The sequence below is a fragment of the Pelophylax lessonae genome (genome assembly GCF_965119305.1).
Source record: "Pelophylax lessonae genome assembly, chromosome: 7".
Lineage (NCBI taxonomy): Eukaryota > Metazoa > Chordata > Amphibia > Anura > Ranidae > Pelophylax > Pelophylax lessonae.
In genome coordinates, this window is record NC_138774.1 from 203,733,584 (window position 1) to 203,756,505 (window position 22,922).

Genomic DNA, 22,922 nt, shown 5'->3' on the forward strand with positions numbered 1-22,922 from the left:
GGTGGCTAAGGGTTGCAGAAGGCCCAACGGAAGGTGCCGAGGGGACTTACTCTGGGCACAAACGGAGCATGCCGCTACATATGCGGCGATGTCGGAACGTAGGGAAGGCCACCAGAACAGACGTGAAACAGCCCAGGACAGCTGATTCTTTCCAGGATGCCCCGCGGTCTTGGAGTTATGGTAGGTTCGCAACAACCGAGTGCGCAACTCCTCAGGCACAAAACATCTGCCGTTGGGTCTCCCAGAGGGAGCACCAGATTGAGCCGCCAAAATCTGCTCACCCAGGGGAGAGGTCAGGCTGGTGCGAATGGCAGCCAGGATCTGATTCGGAGGTATGACCGAAGTCGGAATCGACTCCTCCCTGGACAGGTCGGAGTACTGCCGTGATAAGGCATCAGCCCTGATGTTCTTGGAACCGGGTAGGTAGGAGACCACGTAATTAAAACGTGACAAGAACAGAGCCCATCTGGCCTGACGTGGTGTCAATCTCTTGGCCTCAGAGAGGTAGGTCAGATTCTTGTGGTCCGTCAGGATGAGGACCGGAACCACCGAACCCTCGAGCAAGTGCCTCCATTCTTTAAGAGCCTGCACGATGGCCAATAATTCCCTGTCACCAATCTGGTAGTTGCACTCCGCGGAAGACAGTTTCCGGGAGTAAAACCCACAAGGAAGCAGAGGACCCTCTGGTGTTCTACGCTGAGACAGAAGGGCGCCTACTCCCGTCTCAGACGCGTCCACCTCGAGGACAAAGGGCAACCCAGGGTTGGGATGCGACAGAATCGGAGCCGACACAAAGGCGGACTTTAGAGCCTCAAAAGCTCGGATGGCCTCGGGCGGCCAGACCTGGGAATTACTGCCCTTCCTGGTCAGATCCGTGAGAGGCTTGGCTAGCATGGAAAAGTCCCTGATGAACTTCCGATAATAATTGGCGAAGCCCAAAAAGCGCTGCAGGGAGCGAAGACCACTGGGCTGGGGCCACTGTAAGACAGCCGAAACCTTCTCAGGATCCATGGAGAACCCCTCAGCGGAAATGATGTAACCTAAGAAGGCTACCTGGGATCGGTGAAATTCGCATTTCTCAAGCTTACCGAACAGCTTGTTCTCTCGTAACCGTTGCAACACTCGTTTGACATCCAGAATGTGGGTCTCCATGGACTCAGAATATACCAAGATGTCATCCAGGTAGACCACCACACACTGCTGCAACAGGTCACGGAAAACATCGTTGATGAATTCCTGAAAGACTGCGGGCGCATTGCACAGCCCAAAGGGCATAACCAAGGATTCATAATGACCGGTCCTGGTGTTAAACGCGGTCTTCCACTCATCGCCCGCCTTGATCCTTACGAGGTTATATGCCGCCCTCAGGTCGAGTTTGGTAAAGACCGTGGCCCCTTTAAGGCGATCGAACAGCTCGGAAATCAAGGGTATCGGGTAAGCGTTCTTGATCGTGATGCGATTGAGACCCCTGTAATCGATGCAAGGCCTCAACTCACCGCCCTTCTTTTTCACAAAGAAAAATCCAGCCCCTGCCGGGGACGAGGATTTGCGAATGTGTCCACGTGAAAGCGCCTCCCTCACGTACTCCTCCATGGCCTCATTCTCCGCTACCGACAGTGGATAGACTTTGCCACGAGGAGGAACGGCACCAGATTGTAACTCGATGGCACAATCGTATGGGCGGTGTGGAGGTAGGGCAACCGCGCGCACCTTATCGAATACATCCCGGTACTCCTCGTATTCAGGGGGCAACAGAGAGTCCGAGGAAGTACACAGCAACTTGACAGGCCCATGGATGCAACTAGTCCCACACTGCGGTGACCACGAGAGGATCTCGGCCGATCTCCAATCGAAAATCGGATTATGCTTCTGGAGCCAGGGGTACCCCAAGACCACCGAGTAGTGTGGAGACGAAATAACCTGGAAGCAGACCGACTCTCTGTGGACGGCACCAATGGCTAACCCCACTGGAAGGGTCTCATGAGTCACGTGTGGCGGCAGAAGGGGTCTGCCGTCTATCGCCTCAAGAGCCAGAGGAGAACCTCGAGCCTGCAGAGGAATGGAATTGGCGGCAGCGAACACACTATCAATGAACAAACCACCAGCACCAGAGTCCACCAACGCCTGGGTCGTCACCGAGCCCCCGACCCAGGAAAGGACAACAGTGATCAGTGGTTTGTCAACACGGGAAACCGGGGACGAGGAGACTCCACCCAAGATCTGCCCCCGACAGGATCTCAGGTGCGAGCGTTTCCCTGGACGGTTCGGACATGCCAACCGAAAATGCCCACCGATCCCACAGTACATGCATCGGCCCTCGCGTCTCCGGAGTACCCTCTCCCCCTCGGACAGGCGAGCAAACCCCAGCTGCATGGGTTCACCCCCAGACAAGTCATCCCCAGGAGGCGTGGGAGGAGAGGGAGGCACGGGTGGGACAACAAAGGTAGGCGCCAATCTGTTAGGAGGCCTCCGCAGACTCTCCTTAAAGGAAGGTCTCTCCCTGAGTCTGGTGTCAATCAAAATCAGGAAAGAAATAAGAGACTCGAGCTCCACTGGTAGGTCCTTAGCTGCAACCTCATCCTTCAAGGCATCCGAGAGACCATGAGAGAAAGCAGCGACCAGAGCCTCATTATTCCAGCCCACCTCTGCTGCCAGGGTACGAAACTCAATGGCGTATTCAGCTACGGATCGTGAACCCTGTCTGATGGACATAAGGAGCTTCGCAGCAGAGGCAGCACGAGCCGGCACATCGAATACCTTCCGAAGAGAAGCAACAAAACCGGAAAACTCGGCAACCACCGGATTGTTGTTCTCCCATAAAGGGCTGGCCCAGGCCAAGGCCTTGTCCGAGAGCAGCGAGATTAAGAAGCCCACCTTTGATCTCTCAGTAGGAAAGGCATGTGGCAGCAACTCGAAATAAATGCCCACCTGGTTAAGGAAACCTCGGCACTGAGTTGGCTCTCCCCCAAAGCGCTGTGGAAGGGGGGCAGAACCGGACATACCCCGAAACACCGCGGGCGCAACAACAGGTGTCGGGGTAGACTCTGGCGCAACAACCGGAGCGGCAGTAGGAGCGGACCCAGGAGCGACAACCGACCCATCGGCAACGGGAGCGAAATGAACCGTGCGTTCAAGCAGGGTTTGCAACGCCACGGCGAACTGACCCAACAGGTGATCCTGCTGATCAAGTCTGGCAACCAGCGTGGGTAGTGAGGATGGCCCTGTACCGTCAGAATTCGTGGCCTGTGGTACCGTGCGTTCAAGCAGGGTTTGCAACGCCACGGCGAACCGACCCAACAGGTGATCCTGCTGATCAAGTCTGGCAACCAGCGTGGGTAGCGAGGATGGCCCTGTACCGTCAGAATTCATGGCTTGGTCCTAATGTCACGGAACCATGAACCAGACGTACAACAACAGATAAGTGAAAATAAGACAGCTTTATTGAAAAACAAGCTATAAAGCAAAAGTCCAAACGGATGGCGAAACCGATGCAGAGTCTTTGCGAAGCCAGGGGTCAGGAACCAGCAGGGTAGTCAGACGAAGCCAGGATCAGGAACCAACAGGGTAGTCAGACGAAGCCAGGATCAGGAACCAACAGGGTAGTCAGACGAAGCCAGGAACAGGAACCAGAAGTAGCAGCAGTCTTAGTAGCATGTGAACACAGGAGGACCAAGCAGGGAACTGAAGCCACAGACCTCCTATATATATGAGCTAGGCATCCAGCTCCTCCCAGTGGGAAGGAGGAGCCGCAGGGTGGGAGGCTACAAGAAACCCAGAAACCAAGATGGCCGCCAGCACATGTCAAACGAAGGAGAACAGCAAGAAGGTAAGACCATGACACCCTCATCTCAAGCTTCTGCCAAGAGTTCTAAGCAGGATCGAGGCAGAAGGGATTCCGGTCATCTTAGTGGCTCTGGACTGGCCTGGCCGGGTTTGGTTCGCTGATCTGGTGCGGCTGGTTGCCAATGTTCCTTGGAAGCTTCCTCTCAGGGAGGATCTGCTGTCCCAATGACCAATCTTCCATGCTGCTTTGCAGTCGCTGGCTTTGATGGCTTGGCTGGTTGAACGCCAGGTGCTGATTGATAGAGGTTTATCTGGGTCAGTGTTTCCAATGCTGTTAAAAGCTAGGAAATGTACTTCTAGGAAGATTTATCATCGTACGTGGAGGACATACATTGCGTGGTGGGAGTCTCTTGAGGTTCATCCTCGCTCCTTCTCGGTGGCTCCTTCAGTGGGGGGGGGGGGTTAACAGCAATTGGCCTTGAGTACCATCAAGGGCCAGGTTTTGGCTTTAGCAGTCTTCTTCCAATGACCCTTGGCCACACATTACCTGGTGTGTACCTTTCTTCAGGGTGTCCGAAATTTGGTTCCTCCGGTGCGGTCTCCGTTGCCGCCTTGGAGCCTCAGCCTCAATTTGGTGCTTTCGGTTCTCCAGAAGCCTCCCTTTGAGAATCTTCGGGAGATTCCCTTGCTTACGCTGTCTGAGAAGATGGCTTTTTTGGTGGCTATCACCTCTGAGCACAGGTTGTCGGAACTGGCGGCGTTATCCTGTCGTTCACCTTACTGGTGACTCACAGAGATAAGGTGGTCCTTTGCCCCTGTCTGTCGTTCCTGCCAAAGGTTTTCTCTGATTTTAATTTGAATACGGAGTCTTTTGGGAAGTCAGACTCCCTATTTGTGCTTACGGATGGGTCTCGGACAGGGTTGTCCGCTTCCTCTGCGACCATTCCCAGATGGATCAGACAGACGGTGATTCAGGCCTATTCCAGCAGGGGTCAGGATCCTCCTTTCCCTATCAAGGCGCACTCTACTTGGGCGATCAGTCCTTCTGGGCCTTCGGTCATCAGGCTTCAGTGATGCAGGTTTGCAAGGCGGCCACCTGGTCGTCGGTGCACACTTTCACAAAGTTCTATATTGTGGATGTGTTGGCATCTGCAGATGCCTCTTTTGGCAGCAAGGTTTTGCAGGCTGCTGTTTGAAGGACTTGGTCCTCTTTGAGGGTGTATTGTTTTTTTCAGGTGGGCTCCAGTTATTTTGGTTGAGCCCCTGTTGCCTGGTTGGCTACTGTTTTTAGCCTTGGGGATTTTTTTGCTGTTCGCACCCCTCATGTTTAACACTGCTTTGAGACGTCCCAATGGTTAAGAATATCAGGAGCTGTGTCCGTCAATGATCGAAAGAAATAATGGGATTTTTTGACTTACCGTAAAATCCATTTCTCGGATGTTCATTGACAGACACAGCACCCACCCCTCTGTGGAGTTGTATTTTCTCTGTCACTGCTTGTAAAAAAACTAAGTACCTATAGCAGAGAGAGGGAGTATACCCCCTGGGACTGCCTATAGGCATAGCCAGACTTTTTTTCTGCCTAGTGCCCTACATCTGTAGGGGACAGTATAACTCAATGGTTAAGAATATCAGAAGCTGTGTCCATCGATGAACATCAGAGAAATGGATTTTAAGGTAAGTCAAAAATCCCATTTCTATTAATTTTTAATATTCAAAGCAAATTCATCCATCCATGTCTCCATGCTTTATTTTGCTGAGAAATCACTTTGAAAAACAACCCTAGCATTTTTGACCATGGCAATCTTGAGTAAGGGCAAATGATTCATGTAACATTTACTTTCTGGATTCCATCTGCCCTTCGCTCATGCATGCATGAAAGAGGGTGTGTTTAGCTGAGAAAACCACTCCTGAAGGCTCCTGGGATGTATAATAATAATTTGCCCATGCCTGGAAACCAGGAAGTAACTGGAAAGAATGTACAGAAAAAGTGTAAAACAAGTAAACATGATATACTTTTCTATCTATTTACTAATGGTAACAGAAAAAGGATTAAAATAGTCAATGTTGATTTAGAGAGTTGTGTTCCGCTTTAAATAGTTCATTATGGAGATTTCTGATCCACTGCCGGAACAAAATTGAGTTGGGCTGGGTGCTCTTTAGCCATTCACAGGAAGCTTGGTATGTTTATGAATTCATGGATTGGCCAAGGTGGGGAGGTAGGTGGATGATGTTACAATTTGAACCTTAGCCAATCAGAGGATGCCTTGTATTCATTGTTTAAAATTACAAGATTCAATTTAGTTACAGCAGCAGACAGAAAGTCTGATTACTGTCTGTAGCTTATACATCAATGTAGTAAAGAAAAATAGTTTGCTTAGGCCAATTTGGGAAATAAAAAAAAAAAAAAAAAAATATATATATATATATATATATAAATATATTGAAAGCATAACCTGGAGTTTGACTTTAAAGCGCCATTCCTGGATAAAACTAAATTTTTACCACCCCTCCTTCCTACCCTTCCTCTAACCTTTGCTGGTGGTCTTTTTGCCCTCTTACCTTGTGAAGCCAGCAACATTCCTAATTCCCACAACCAGGTCCTTTACTGACACTGATTCTGATTTGGGGGACTTACTAATCCAGTGCTGCAATAGCACCCTGAGACTACTGGTCCCCTGCCATCCCCCTAAAATGGCATTGGCACCTAAAGAATTAAGTAAAGGGCTCTCACGTGACTGTGGGTTGAGGTAAGTAAAAACAGGCATTTAGACAGGATTTTTTTTCTTTTAAATATCCATTGATCCTAGAGTGGGGTTTTTAAACTCCTTGTCCTCCCAAATGCAGCCTAAGACAGGAGTAGACAGTGATTATTGCTAGCCGCTATAGCAGCCGATAGCGATAATCGCAAGTGAATCCAGCAGTCTGGTTGTACCCAAGTTGATCAATCCACTTGGTACATTCAGCCTGCCCACACAGGGTTCAAATCTCAGCCGGCTACTGCTGAACCAGCTAAGATCTGAACCGTCTATGGCCGGCCTTACAGATCTGTTAGGCTCCAAAGGCTGACATCTGTTTTCTTTTGAGTGAGAATGACCATGTCTGTCTATGTGATTCATGGTGCTAAATCCAAATTAAAAGCCCAACTCATTACAAAAGACATTAAATAATGACCAGTTATTTTTGTGTTATTAAGATTCCTTTGTTCCTCTCAACTGTCGATCCAAATTCCAAAGTTCATTATCCAACACCACTTTACAGGTCAATACGGACTGTTCTTTGTTTCAGAGCTTTTGACAAATGAGGCCCAGATTTTTTGGAGTTCCCTCAGTATCACTGCTTTCCACGCACCTTTTAGCAAAGATTTGCTTGACTTTTTGAAAGTTAAGCCCCGTACACACGTACCGATCGTCGGCATACAAACGTCGGTGGACGAAGGATCTGCCGATTGTACGCGTGTTAGTATGGTGCCTCCGACAGATGTCTGCGCACAATCCGCGGACAAAAGTCTTTCTTGCAAACATGAAAATATTTGTATGCCGACACCAGAACGGACGATTGTTCGCCTGTCAGTACGCAATTCTGCCGACACACAGCTACAAATCCCAACACGCATGATCAAACCAAATGAGTTCCCGGAAGAATTTTCTCTAGTAAACTCAACATTTTATTCAGAAAGAACTTTCGGCTCGCGGAAGTCCAAGAAATAGGTGAAATGCGGAGCACATGCTCATCTTGATAAATGTGAGAAGAAGGAAGATGCTGCTCATAATGCCATACTTTTCTAATAAAAAGGCATGTGTTCTGTTATGATGAAGATAATGTTTGTCTATTCTATCTGTTCTATCAAATTTTAGAATTAAATAATTTGAACTCTTCACCATTATTTTTGTATTTTCACACCAAAGATCTAACTATTGATATGACCCTTTATTCTTTTATGAATTAATGTCTAAAACATATTTTTCAGGTTATGCACAATATTAAACATGTTAACAAATTCAGATAGGCCATTTTTTATTTTCAATTTTCTTTATTTTTTGGATCTCAGCAAAAAAAAAAAAAAGCAAACATCAATACTTTCCGTATAATAAACTAAACATAAAAAAGGTCCATTTGGACAAAATTAAACTAGAAACTGGCAAACAGGGGTAAAGTAAATAATAGGGGGTTACAAAAATTAAAGTTGGTGATAGCTATAATCAGGTTGCCATGAGGGCAGGTTTGGATCCTGCTGGCCATATTGCCACTGGCCATGTGGCATTTGGCGAGGTGGTGGGTGTTGTGGAGGTGGAGGTGGAGGTGGAGGTGGAGGGCACGGGTGCTCCTGGCATGCATGGCTGTGCTCATTAAGTATGCCGTTTTCAGCGTTTTGCAGCACATCCAGAATAATTTTTCTGGCATACTGACACTGCCTGAGGTCCACCTTATCCAGGATTTTGGCAGTCATATTCCCGAAGGACTCATTTGCCTCCGGTTTCCTACGGAGGGCTATGGTGGCCTCCTGTATGAATTCATCTGTGATGTCGTCTATGTGTTTCCTCTTTTGCCTCCGTTTGGCAGGAGGAGGTGGTGGTGGAAAGAGTTCCGCAGGCTCCTCAGGCTCCACAGGCTCCCCAGGCTCCTGGCTGCAACCTGGCTCCTCCTCAGTGACACTTCCCTGTTGATGAAATGAACAATTGATTAGAATGTTATAGTGTATATAAAAAGTCATGTTTGTTATATTATTGTGAACAAATAGCAGACTTTACATACAGTGGCATATCTAGGGTCTCCAGTGCCCTTGTTGAGGAGCTGTATTTGGCAACAACCCCCCCCCCCCCCAAGATCAATGGAAAACTGTAACCCACCCCCCCAAAAAAAAATTAAAGGGCATTAAAAGTTTCTAATTTGCCCCTTGTTTGCCCAGTGTAGAGCTCTCTAGTGGGCAATCATTGTCTCAGGTGTGAAAAAGAAAGAGAGGGTTGAGAGATAGAGAGAGGGAGAGAAAGAGGGGGTGTGAGAGAGAGAGGAGGGGGTTGCAGAGAGAGAGGGGCCTGAACTTGCAGAGGGCTTGATGTAGGGCATTGAGGGTGAAGCAGTGCAGGGAAACATGAATAAGGAAGCCACCTGCCTTGCTGACCCAGAGTGAGAGACCAGAGACATGGAAGCAAGGATGGATGTATCATTTGCAGGAGCTGTTAGTTTTGTATTAAAAAAGGTTGAGCCAGAGGAATGCTGAGGCTACAGCAGTGTTTCTAAGGATCAGAGGTGTGCTGGGGATGCAGCAGTGTTTGTAAGACCGGAGGGGTGCTGGGGATGCAGTGAGAGGCAGTCTCAGTCTCCTGGTCTTTTGGCTCAGCTGCTCTCAATGTTTTACACCTGCATGAAGCAGCTCTCAATGTTTTACACCTGCATGAAGCAGCTCTCAATGTTTTACACCTGCATGAAGCAGCTCTCAATGTTTTACACCTGCATGAAGCAGCTCTCAATGTTTTACACCTGCATGAATCCGCCTGCAAACTGGGGGTTCTGGGGTGTGCAGGCTGAGTGGATTGTTAAAATAAACAATAAAACAATGCCAATGTTTTTGTGACCCACCCCCCTTGGCCTGCGCCCCTGGCGGTTGCCTGTCATGCCAACCCCTTGCTATGCCCGTTTACCTAAAGGGTCAATTATGGTTTAGCTTATAATTTTGTTACATGATTACATTTTAGCAGACAATATATTGTGAAATGCCATACCTGAGTAAAACTCTCCTCCAGGAAATCCTCATCCTGGCTTGGATCTACCGACACTGAGCCCTCTGCCGATGTAGAAGGCAGTGTAGAAATTGACGGCCTGGATTCCAAGGTGTCTGCCAGGAACCGCATGTTATCATAGTACCACAGCCGTGGTACATGTACATTCCGTGCCCCTGCTCCAGACTGGGTGGACTCCTCTATTTTTTTTAACTCCCGCCTGTAGGCAGTACGAATACTGTTTATTTTTTTGCGTATATACTCAAAATTTGCCCCAGGATAGACGGGCTTGTAGAAGGCCACCAAATGTTCCATGGCCTGTTTTCGGAGTTTTCGATTTTTATAATCCGCGGACTTCACTTGCCACAAACACGGCAGTTGCCTGAACTCATCAATAAAACTTATTAAAAAGTTGTGGGTGGTGAAATTGTCCACCATATTGCAGGACAGTATATGCCTGCAAGACACAAAACAACACAAAACATATTAAAAGAGCATGTATTTTGGCACATAATAAAGATATTCCTAATAAAAGCTGTATAGGGCCCAAAACACACACTTTCTATTAAAAGAGTCGTACCTTTGTTTGTGGGGAAAAGTCGTGATTCGCCGCTCGATCGTGCTCCAACTCTCGATATGTCCGCTAGCGAATCGTCGGCCGAACGATCTGGCGTCCTTTAAATACAGCGCAGGCGTCAACTCCTCCTCCAGTGGCGGGCTTGTGCAGGGGTGTGTACGTGCCGAAGATCAGGCCTACATGCGACACTCACACCTGAGGCAGTGGAATAATAATTGTTTAATTAGGAACCATGTCTCAACAATCTGGGAGCTCAATTAGTGGGGGCCGAAGTGATTGGGCCACCCGAAAATCAAGGGCTACACCCATGTCAAAGCCAGAAATGGTGGAGATGGTCTCCATTTTAGAAAAAATGGATTACGATGGAAAGTTGGCAAATTACGAGCGGCCCAATGCCAGGAAAGATGGCATCATGGACAAGGTGGTGGCCTGTTTGGTCAGAAAATTCGGTGTCGAGCGATCGAAAGATCAGATTAGGAAACGATGGTCTGACCTCAAACACCGTGAGCAGGATCAGCTTTCCCAAATCCATCGGATTTTGAAAAAAAGTAAGTTTTATTTTTTCTTTATTTTTTTAATCATGCAATATGTTTTTTATAATTTTGTGTATGTTGTATTAACATGTCTAGATTATAATGTCTATGTAAAAAGTTAGATTACTCATTTTAGTTGTCATGTCGTGATTTGATCGATCTATTGTTGATGTTTTAGTATATGACATTAAAAGTCAGGAAGCCATAGTGAAAAATATATGTATTGTGTTGCAACGAACGTTCTTTCCTGCACGAATCTTCTCAGCAAACATTCCTATTAATCACAGATTATTATTCAAACCTTTAAATAGGAGAAAAACGTAAACTCCGTGCCAAACAGTGGGAAAGGAGGAGGAGAGGTTTGGCAGCTCCATCTGCAGTGGAGGAAGAAGAGGAGGACATGGGCACAGAAGGTGGCACAGATTCCACTAAAGGTAATTGGTTCCTATGCACTGTCAAACATTAATGTACCATATTTTTCGTAGATAACCATGTACATGTCTTCATATTTGTTACTAAAAGAGCTATCAAGCAGGGCACCATGTCCTAACAAATGTACCTCTTGTGACTTTTATGATATGGCCAATGTTTTGTATTATGTAGATGAAGACATTATGCCGGAAATAATCCTGGTGGAGCCTACAAGTGACCAGACACCAGAGCAACAAGAAGGTTGGTAGTCACAGATTTTTGTGTAGTGGGATCATAGAAATATGTGTATTTGCAATGATTGTTTAACCTTATATTCTTGTATTCCCTTACAAATTTACATTGCAGATGTTGCATCATGCCAGGATGTGGCATCCCCAGCCAGGTCAGAAGCCCGATCTCCTGGCAACGTGCCAAGCAGCATGGAAGCCAGTTCAGAAACTGTGGAGGAACCAGGACCAAGTGTCCAAGAGCCAATTGTGTGCCCACGTAGGTTTTTTCAGAATGATTTTTATCAGTGTTATTTTTAGCCTCCAATTTACAACACTAGTTCCCTATGGGAGCCTCTTTATTTGAATGGAAGTGGCACCGTAAGTCGGATCAGGATGCTCTGACTTGCGGGGCCACTTGCGTTGTGAAGATTTTTGAGGGGGAACTACACCAAAAAATTGAAGAACCCACCGTGGGTGTCCCCCCAAGTTCACAACCAGGCCTTTTGTGTGTGGTATTGAGTTTGAGGGTATGCCCACAACAAAAAGACAGCGTGGGTTACCCCCAAAACCCCTACCAGACCCTTATACAAGCATGCAGCTTGTCAGGCCAGGAAAGAGAACGAGCAAGCGGACCAAACACCCCCTGGACCACAGCAGGACACATGCCCTCAACATGGGGGGGTTTTGTTGCTTTGGGCCAGGGGGCCTCTGCACCGCACACCCAAAAGCACCTTACTCCCATGTAGAGGAGGACAAGAGCCTCATCCCCACAACCCTGTCTGGTGGTTTTGGGGGGTCATGCGGCCAGGGGGTTCCTAGGACTTTGGAAGCAACCTTTAACAAAGGGTGGCCCCCAGATCCCAGACCCCAATCACTATGTGAATGGGTATGGGGTACATAGTACCCCTACACATTAACCACATAAATGGAAGTGTATGTGAATAACGACAGGAGACGTTTATGAAATGTTCTTAAAGATCTTCATCCGGTCTTCTCCACTCTGCTCTTTGGATCTTCTCCTCTCCAGTCTTCTGCTGTCCAATCTTCTGCTCTTATGTTGTCTGCTCTTTTGCCCTAGGCTCTTCTTCTTCCTCCTGTCCTCCTCCAATGCTGTTGCCGTGCATTCTGCCCGTCTCTGGTCTCTGCATCTTAATATATATACATTACAACCATGCCCTCACAATGACGTCATCATGCGTTCACACCCCTAATGAATATATAGTAAGCTCAGGAGACCGGCAGAATCATCAGCAACAGCATTGGAAGAGGTCAGGAGGAAGATGAAGAGCCTAGGGCAAAAGAGCATAAGAACAGGGTAGGTATTAACTCGAGAGGAATTTAAAGATTACCTGCACACCAAATGTTTCTATATTATGACCTCATGTAGGTGATTCACATTGACTCCGTTGTATTTTATTTTCCAGATCATGTATTACACACTTGCACATTGGCCAAATTGACCCGTGAGGCTCTTCAATGCTGCTCAGACCTCGAGCAAATAAAAGAGACTGCAACGGCATTGCAAGGAAAGATGCGTGATTTTGTGGACATGCTTGCCAAATTTTAAAAATAATTATTATAAAATTTTTTACAGTTTGTATTGGGATGTTCCCATTTTTATATAATATTTTAGGCCAGTTTTATGACACTCAGATGTTAAAGAGTGTACCCAAGTTTGGGAAAAGCACTTTCCAACACCCTAACCCTAACCCTAACCCTAACCCTAACCCTAACCCTAACCCTAACCCTAACCCTAACCCTGTGAATGTTTGATACTAAAACATTTTTACATTCAACAATGTGTGTTCAATTCTTTATTAGACTTTCGTTGGGGGGTCGAGGTCTAAAGCTGTGTAAAGAAGCACTAAATGTATGATGGCTGTCCTATTCACATACTTACATGTTAATGAAAGCATTTTGGACACTGCCATATGCAAGTTGCTGGAGGTGTCAATGAAATGTTAAAGATACCCCCAGTTTTAACGCATATCACAGTGCGATCTGACATTTCACACAGGATCGGAGCACACAAGTTTGAACGACTGTGCGATCCTATCCTGATGCGGCTGAATAAATGCATCATGTGCGACTTTTGTGCGAGTGCAGTGCGAATTGAGCCATACAAACTGTATAGCTGATTTTCGCATGAACATCTGATCGCATGTAATAAAGGAGCAGTGCGCTACGATATTACATGCCATCAGATGTGCAGTGTGAATTGAGACATACACTTTGTATGGCTACATTCGCACTGAACACGCATACAAGTCGCACATGACCCTTTATTTCTGATGTATCTGGATTGGATCGCACAGTGCTTAACACTTGTGGAATACAATCCTGTGGAAAAAGTAAGTGGCGGGTCACCCTTATGCAATGCTGGAAGGCTGCAAAGTCGCAGACTTCCCGCATCGCATAAGTGTGACTCAACACTCAAGGTACTAGCAGTCCTAGGATTCAATATGGCATTGATATTGCCAGTAGCAATCAGTGTAGGGAGATCAGTGTAATCTATAGTGTATTGCTTGTTCGTTGCTCTAGTTCACTTTCCATTACCTGTATATATATAACACTTTGAGATGAACAATGATCAAGTTTCACATAACACTGACATATCCTAACATTGGTGGGCAGTGAGAAGGATGTCATAAATGAACACAACATAACAGGTGTAGGTACTTTGTTAATACCCTAATGTATTATCTGAAATATATAGTATGGGCAACTTCTGGACAATGAACACCAATATAAGGTGACATTAGATGAACCTTGGGTGTGACCTAGTTCTCAATGTGACAGGGTTTGTGTACATTTTGTGGGGTGCAGAAGGCCCTTGTATTTACACCACTGGCTAAAAAATAACACATGGCCATCATCACTTTGGATCAGCTGGTGAGAGACTACAGTCAAGAAACACACTGATGAATGTATTAACCCTTCCAAAGTCACACATATATAACACATGATTAACCCAAATAATTGTGTTTGGCATATGTGCCCAAATGATTATAATCCACAATACAGAATCATTGCAATTTTTGTTTAATGTGTTGAAAAATAATATATCTCTGACATTTATCTTGTGTGTCCAATCTTTAACAAGATTAATGTGTTTGTGACAGTGATTGCTGCCAGGACACAGCTCCTCTCCCCACGAAATAGTCCAGATATTCCTGGCGGATCTGACGGGCCCTGTGTGATGCCAATGCTGACCGTCCAACTTCCATTGACGTCATGGACTCCACTTGGTTAGAAGGTTGGGCCTCTCCACTTGTACCTGGCATAGCAGGGTCAGTATCCAGTTGCTGCAAGACATAATTTTGTGCATTCCTGCGTAGGAAGTTGTGCAAAATGCAGCAACACAAGACCACATTATCCACTTTGTACAGTGCCAGGTTTATGGACGTCAGGAATATCCGGAACCGGTTGGCCATTATCCCGAAGGCATTCTCCACAACTCTGCGAGCTCTGGACAACCGGTAGTTGTAAATCCTTTGGTCTGGGGTGAGGTTCCTCTGAGGGTAGGGCTTCATGAGATGCTCCCCAAGCGCAAAAGCCTCATCTGCGATAAACACAAAGCTCATACCCTCAACAGTTTGCTCCCTGGATGGCAGGTTCAGAGTGCCGTTCTTTAGACGACGAGCGAACTCCGTCTGATCAATAACTCCCCCATCCGAATTGCGGCCATTTTTGCCAATATCCAAAAAAATAAACTCATAGTTTGCATTAACTATGGCTAGCATGACTATACTAAAAAAACCTTTATAATTATAATAAAATGTGCCGGAATTCGGAGGGGGGACAATGCGGACGTGCTTCCCATCAATAGCACCCCCACAATTGGGAAAATTCCACTTCTCCAGAAATTGATCAGAAATCTCCAGCCATTGCTCTGCGTTTGAAGGAAACTGTGGGGAAAAAATAAAAAAAAAAAAAAAAAAATTAGTGCTTGAGCACATCACATTATTAATTACACACACAGTTGTCTGTTAAATGCTTATGCAACTTGCTAAAAAAATATACAACAGGAAGGCAAAGGTTTGGATATGGGGATGTAACATCTACATACATTTATTTTCAACCTCCTATTGTTCTTATATTGTAAAGGGCCATACACACTAGAAGATTCTCTGAAGACTTTTTCGTGCAGATTTAACTTTTCTATGTAGTGCAAGGGCCTACCAGATTGCATAGGATTTGAAAGTGTTTGTTGGACCTCATATTATTTGGTTTTGGTAAATCGGAAGGATAAATTGTTCTGACAATCTTCTAGTGTGTATGGCCCATTATACTCACCAGCTAGAGCTGAGATTTACAAACTACGGCCCTCCAGCTGTTGCAGAACTACACATCCCATGAGGCCTTGTAATTCTCTCACATTCACAGACATGACTAGGCATGATGGAAATTGAAGTTCGTGAACAACTGGTGGGCCATAGTTTGAAGACCTCTGAACTTGAGCTTTGGTATATGCTGACTTTGAGATTTAGCATGTGGGTGGGGGGATGGGTAAGTAAAACTGGGCATTTATACATCAATTAGGGCTTGTGGTCAGTGAAGGTTTTAACATCATTACATAAACATACAGAATCATAGGTGGGAATGGATGGACTGATGTATTTTAGATAAATCATTAACTAGGTACTAAAACATTGGCCAAGGAATAATTGTTTGAGGGAAAGCAATAAAATGACCCAAATTCAAAATACTGTTAACAGGCAATGCGTTTAGGGACACATAGGAGAGAATGGTGGGGTGGTTAGTGGGTAATTTTACAAATGGTTAAAGATAATCTACATCTTTACTACTATGTGCATGCGGACAGAGGGTAGTTTACAAATAATGGCCTGTGTCAATTGCTGTACATCCAAAAACATCATAATTCAGGTGAAACTAGTAATACATGTAATGTAAAAAATAAAACATACCTTGATATAGTCCTTCTGCAAGACCTTGATGATGGCAGAGCAGGTCTCAGGGATGATGACTCCAAGTGCTTGGGGGGAGATGCCTGTGGTGAACTTCAGATCCTGCAGGCTTCTCCCTGTTGCAAGATACCTCAACGTCGCAATTAACCTTTGCTCAGGAGTAATTGCAAGCCGCATACAAGTATCCTGCTTCAGAATATAGGGGGACACCAGGGCAAGAAGACGGTAAAAGATGGGATCCGTCATCCTCAAATAATTCCTGAAGTCATCAGGATTATTTTCCTGGAGCTCCCTCAGCAAGGACATATGAGAAAATTGATCACGGTTAAGCAACCAATTTTTCGTCCAGGAGGTCCGCTTCTTCTTCCTATTGCTCGTACGTCGTCTCAGAGCCAAAACTCCAACACTAACGACAGCAACGGACGAATTCACGGTCGCCATAATAAATTCTCGAACGATGTCTCGGAAAATAGCGAAATGTCGTCAACCAAACAAATGCTACCGAAATCAGCGCGAGATGCCCAGAAGGGTCACGGCCAAACACTCACTTCCTCTTTTGTAGCGGCGAACGTGCGTGGAACGTACTGACGTCATTTTCTGTCGGAAGACAAATGTCCTGGGCAAGTTTGGAGCACTTTTCAACAGACAAACAACAAACACACCAGCCGCGAACATTTGTAGGACGTTCCGTCGGCCGACGATCGGTACGTGTGTACGGGGCTTTAGGGTAACACGTGATATGGCTCTTTTATTGTATAATGAAGACATGTCATGTGCTGCTATGCTACATCCACATGGAACTTTACCAGGCTTTTGTAATACGACAGTGCAGACATCAAAGCTGATTTAGAATGCTTTCATTGCAAGGCTGTCATTGGCTGGACTGACCATCTCTGTGTCATGCCAATCCATGTCCACAACTTCTTCATGTGTGCTATTCTGATGTGTTAGTCTTGTATGTTTTATGCATTTCATTATATGTGTATGCTTTTGGAGATTCAGTCTGGGCATTGCCTCTAACATCTACCTGATGGTCAAGAATAGAGGCACACAACATATTTAAACTTGAGGATTTCATTGTTCAACAAATAACTGAGCTTGAAAACATATTACAGCTGCAATGGGGGATGGTGGTGAGGCTCTACCATGCAAAGCAAAAACCCAAATGACTGTGCCTTTTTCCATCTTTTATACTTACACCCTTGAGGTCTTAAAAACAAAGAAAAATAAGCTTAGGCACTCATTTTTATTTATTACGTTTTGTTATCAGGCATACCTAAATAGTGTTGCACCAAATTGACAAATGACTGGGCCTCATTCATCAAAGTTTCTCTGTTGCACCAGACAGCCAGTCAAAAATGTGGACGTGTGCATGATCAACTACGATTTGGTGAATAAGGGAGAGTCTGGTTTTCTATTGAAAAACATGCAGCTTTTTTTAAAAAACAAATTGGAGTGGACGGACACTTAGTCCCCGTTCACACTGGGGCGACCTGTCAGGCGACCTGGTCGCCTGACAGGTCGCCTTCCATAGAGAAGCTGCGGACCCGTTCTAATAGGAGCGACACAAGTCGCTCCGACTTAGAAAAAGGGTCCGGAGCTTCTTTGGGGCGACCCGGAGCGACCTGCATAGACTTCAATGTTATGAAGTCCGTGCCGGCCGCTCCGAGGTCGCGGTGCGAGCAGCGCGCCGCGACCTATGAGGTCGCTCCGGCAAGTAGCGTCGCCCCAGTGTGAACGGGGCCTTACAATTCAGAGCAATGACACAATTGCACATTCACACAAGGTCTCGCTTTCAATGCAGCTTTGGAATCCAACTTTGATGTAACCTTTTACACTCTGTGGCATTTAGGCCATATCAAAGTTGAACCAAAGTAGTGCAAGAACCTTTTCTAAAGTCGAACAGACTTGTGTAGTGTCAGTTAAGACAGCTCTCATAGCGAAACATTGAATTTTACATGTCAGTGGGATCCTATGTCACATCAGTGTGAACTGAGCCTTAAGCCTCGTACACACAATCAGATTATGGGACGATCTTTCATCCATTTTTTGTTGCATGATAGTCTCATATCGAAAGTGCAGAGGTTACTTTCATAGGAAATCATCAGAAGTGATGTCATGTGTTGAATTGTTTTGTATGTGTTCTTTCGTTTCTGAGCATGCCTGATCTTGCTCTTATGATTTTTTTCTACGAAAACTGTACTAATTTAAAGAAACTCGTGCGTTGTGTTCACGTACGATAAACATTTTATAGCCTGCACATCCAGTTTTTGTCGTCCGAAAATTCGTAATCGGCTGTTGAAACCACTATACTAACAAACAAACAAAAAATCGGCAGATCTTTCATCGGACAAAATTTTACTTCCGATTTTCGTATCGTATGTACGGGCCTTTACGGGTTGTTTTCTAAAACCAGAGAGTGCTAAATCTGGTGCAGCTGTGCATGGTAGCCAGTCAGCTTCTGATCTAAACTTGTTTAATCAAGCTTTGACCATAAAACCTGGAAGCTGATTGGTTTCTATGCAGAGCTACACCAGATTTTGCGCACTCCAATTTTAGTAAATAGACCTCTTAGAGTTCTAGAGTAATAACACACTTGCACTTGATTGTAAGAACAGTTTAAAAATAACCCTTGGTATCTCAGAGTATTTGGTACACTGACTGCGGGTCTCGAAACAATAACAAAGTGATACTTGGGGTTCCAGAACACAAGCAGAATGACAACTGTTTTTCTAAAGCCATCACTTGAAGTGCCCTTAGGCAGGGCAAAGATCGTGTAAATTTAACCTGTGGTTGCAGGAAAGAAACTTGCACGATTCCCCATCAACACAGACAGTGCTCACAGGGGAATCCCTCCTGCCGAGCTATTGTCTGCTCCAAGGGGGAAAGGGAGAAGCCGTCCCCACAGGGAGAAGACCGTGATTATTGCTAGCAGCTGTAGCAGCCACTAACTAGCGATAATCGCAATTGAATCTGGCAGGCTGGTTTTACCCAAGGTAAACCGCCAAGTTGAGTCGATCAACTTGGTACATTCAGCCTGCCCACACACCTTTCGAATATCTGCCAGTTCCTGCAAAACCAGCCCAGATTCAAACCTCCTATGGCCAGCCTTAAATCTGCACTTAAGCCTAGTACACACACAACGATTATCGGCCGACCGATCGTCCGTCTTTTGTCCAGAGTGGTGTTTTGTTGGTTGGAATGCTCCTAGACTGCACACGAATTTTCTCGCCCGACAAAATTCTACTTCAGAAGTGATGTCATGTGTTGGTTTGCTTTCTTTGTGTTCTTTCTTCTCTGAGCATGCCCAGTCTTGCTCATTAGATTTTTCCCTGTCGAAATCTGTACTGACTGCACGAAAATCGGCCGTGTTTTGACTGGCGGACAAAAATTTTATAGCCTGCACACCAGATTTTTTTCGGCCGAAAAGTCGGAGTCGGTTGTCGGAAGCATCGTACTAACAAGCTGAAAATTGGCAGATCGGTCGTCGGACGAAAATTCCCTGCTGATTTTCGACGCGTGTGTACGAGGCTTTAGGTTTACGTTGTATAAACAACAAAGTGTGAGAAGCCGCTAACACAAAAAAATCTGATACCAAATCTATACAAAATACGCCACAAGGTGCGTCAAACTCATATATACCCAACAATTGCTTTTAACAACAAATCAAGCAATTGTGGCCAAATAAAGTGCATACAAACTATTTGCAAATAAAACATGAACAATAGCAGACACATTGCAATCAATGACAATCTCCAATGTGCATAAAAGTCCAAAGTGTAACACTTCCAGTGAGAAAATACGTGTATCCAGAGGGACATCAGTTATGAAAACTGGTCAACAGAACTGTTTACTGGAATTCAGTGACCCCCCAATATATGAGTTGTCATAAAAGCTGTAGATATCTTGCCCTGGTATACAGGGTGAGCTCATCGCAGTTTGAGACCATGTTACAGGGAGACAAAATGTAAAAGGAAGCAGCCTCCATAGTATAGTATTAAATATGAAATTATTTTATAAACCTATCAAAGTGCACACATTTAGAAAAATGTGGTACCACTCTTTAATATAAAAAAATACAAGCAAGAAAGTCCTAGTCAGCTGGCTGCTATGTGTGAGGAAGTCATTACACATGGGGACTTTCTTGCATGTACTTTTTGTTGAGAGGTATTGATTACTTCTAAATGTGAGTGTGCACTTTGATGTTTTAACAAAATAATTTCATACTTAATACTATACTATGGAGGCTGCTTCCTTTTCCACTCATATATGGGGGGGGGGGGGGGTTATTGGATTTTGTTAAGCATTTCTGCTGGCTGGTTTTCCTCACTGCTGGATGTCCCTAACTGGGAGTGTTCCACTTACATATGAGATTGGCGCAGCACTCTGGGGTTTAATTCTATCACATCACCCACTGACTCTAGAGGTCTCAGAACAGTGGCATATCTGAAGAGGACCTCAGAATAATCACTTACACATGAGGTCCAAGAGCAATGGCACAAAGGCTTTTGTAAATTTGGAACATTTAAAAACAAGTGCTTGGAGTCCCAGATCCATGACACATAGACACTTGTGATCCAGAACATTTGCACAATGCTATAATAGTATCACACTAAATGGGTTCCCCGGGACAATTATGTTTTTGAAGATCCAGCAACAGTGTGTACCACTGTTTAAGAATGCCCATATGCGACACTTCCTTTTTCTATAGTAGTGTTTGCAGGATTCTGGTTCATTTGTAAATATTGCTATACAGGGGTCACTTAATAATTCTAGCAGTTGACGTAATTATAATGTGGTTTTGAGCTGTCTTTTAGTGGTTCTGAGAGTAATTTAAATCCCCCTTAGTTTCCTCCCCTACAGAGCTAGGACCCCCTTGTGCAATGATTCCCACAGACTGTATAATGCCATCCGCCTCTCACATGCTGTGTTGCTGTCTTGCTTGTCAATGTGCTCGTGTCCAATCATTCATCTGAACGTGCTAGCATACATATTTTCATTCTTGCAGACAATTTTCGCTACACGTGTGACATCTGTGGCAAAAAGTACAAATATTACAGCTGTTTCCAAGAGCACAGGGACTTACATGCAGTGGACGGTAAGTATTCACACCTCCATGGCTCAGAGGTAGGAAATATGATTTAGACATTTCATGGTAGCCCAGGGTGCAAGTGACTCCACATTGGTTGTTAAAAGCTTAGCATTATATCGTAAACAAGCTATTGTACATACATAATGCTCCTTAACTCAAAGCTCAAACCTTTCCATCTAGTAGAGTACTAAATTGGATTAGCTTTGTTGTCATAGATTATCACAGCACACCTGTTGCCTACACTTTCAGCAGCTCTAACTCTTGAAGGTAGGGTTTAGAATTTTAGATTATAGACTGGGACAAGGATACAACCTCTGTCAACCTTTTCCCACGTTCCCATCTGAGAACGCTTTCTTCCTGACTATTTGGTTTTAGTTTTTTTGGCTTTAGGATGGCCAAACACGTAGTGTAGTGATTGAGCAATTTCAGTTCAAATGATCTACAAATATAATTTAATATAATTAAATTATTGAACGATGCAGCATACAGTATTGTTTCCCTTTTGCAAATTCTTCCATTTTGGTTTAGTTGCATTGAATGATCATATCAATGGTGGCATGTGAAGCCACCTCTAGACAGAATAGGAATGAGGGTATATCTCCATTTAATGTCTATTTAATGGTGTCAGAATAAGAAGTGGCGAAAAATATTCCCATTTCCTATCTGATGAGTGTCGTAAAAAGTGAGGGAAAATATAGCAACAATCTACCTGAAACCTACCAATGGGACAAGAGCAACAATAAAAAATAATTCTTAATTGTAAATTACAGGACACAGACACTTTAAGACTTGGACCATTGGTTAAGCAGCTACCTTCAGATGGTTTGGCAAACAAAGCCATTAAGACAGCCCTATATAGCTCATACAACTTCCAACAAGCCTCAGTTTTCTGCTAATGTCCTTAGGTGAATGAACGTCTTGCAAGTCTAGCAAGATTGCGTCTAGCAAGGTTTCTTTGCTGGTACATAGCCAATGCAGCTTCTAGATCAGCTCCTCAGCTGAGCTTTGGGGGACTGTACCCAGACCCTGCCAAGAATGAAATTTGAGGCTAGCTTGTGATGTTGCTTAGGCCACATTTGATGCTTACCTAAGTGGACATGCAATGTCATGAGTCAGCATTAGGGTGCCATACAAGTGCAGGGCCTTGATCCATCAGCCAGTAAAACCTGTCCTTAAAGACCTCTTAAGGGGTATGCTCTCTGGGAGAGCTAAGAATGGGACAAACTTCACCAAATTTCCCTTGGCTGACTCGGATAAACCACAGACATTGGTGGTAAGTCAGGGCCCCGTTTGGAACCCAGTGTGCTGTCGCTTAGATTCCCGAATGGGTTAACACGTTGAGTACTGGCAGCTATACGTTCTATGCCAGCAGTGAGAGCAGTTAAAAAATGCTATTTCTCTGTTGCTCATTGACAGACGCAGACTTCTTGATTGATATCAGTAGGGTTATACTGCCCCCTACAGGAGTAGGACACTAGGCAGAAAAAAAGTTCTAGCTATGCCTATGGGCAGTCCCAGGGGGTATACCCTTTTGCTTCCTGCTATAGGATGCCAGTTTTTTTCTGCCTAGTCAGGAGTAAGGACCTAAGTTCCTTGCTGGGATCTCTGGTCCTGGCAAGCCCTTTTAGATTATTTTTTTTAGCTAGTT

At 45.1% G+C, this 22,922-nt stretch overlaps 1 protein-coding gene across 1 annotated transcript in view; it reads left to right on the forward strand.

The window, feature by feature from the left end:
• The window catches only part of ZNF618 (zinc finger protein 618), a 152,879-nt gene that overhangs the window by 41,184 nt on the left and 88,773 nt on the right, over positions 1-22,922 (forward strand). Inside the window, exon 5 of the mRNA XM_082263918.1 lies at positions 21,191-21,280. Within this exon, the coding sequence (XP_082120044.1) occupies positions 21,191-21,280 (90 nt within the window). The remainder of the gene's footprint in view (positions 1-21,190; positions 21,281-22,922) is intronic.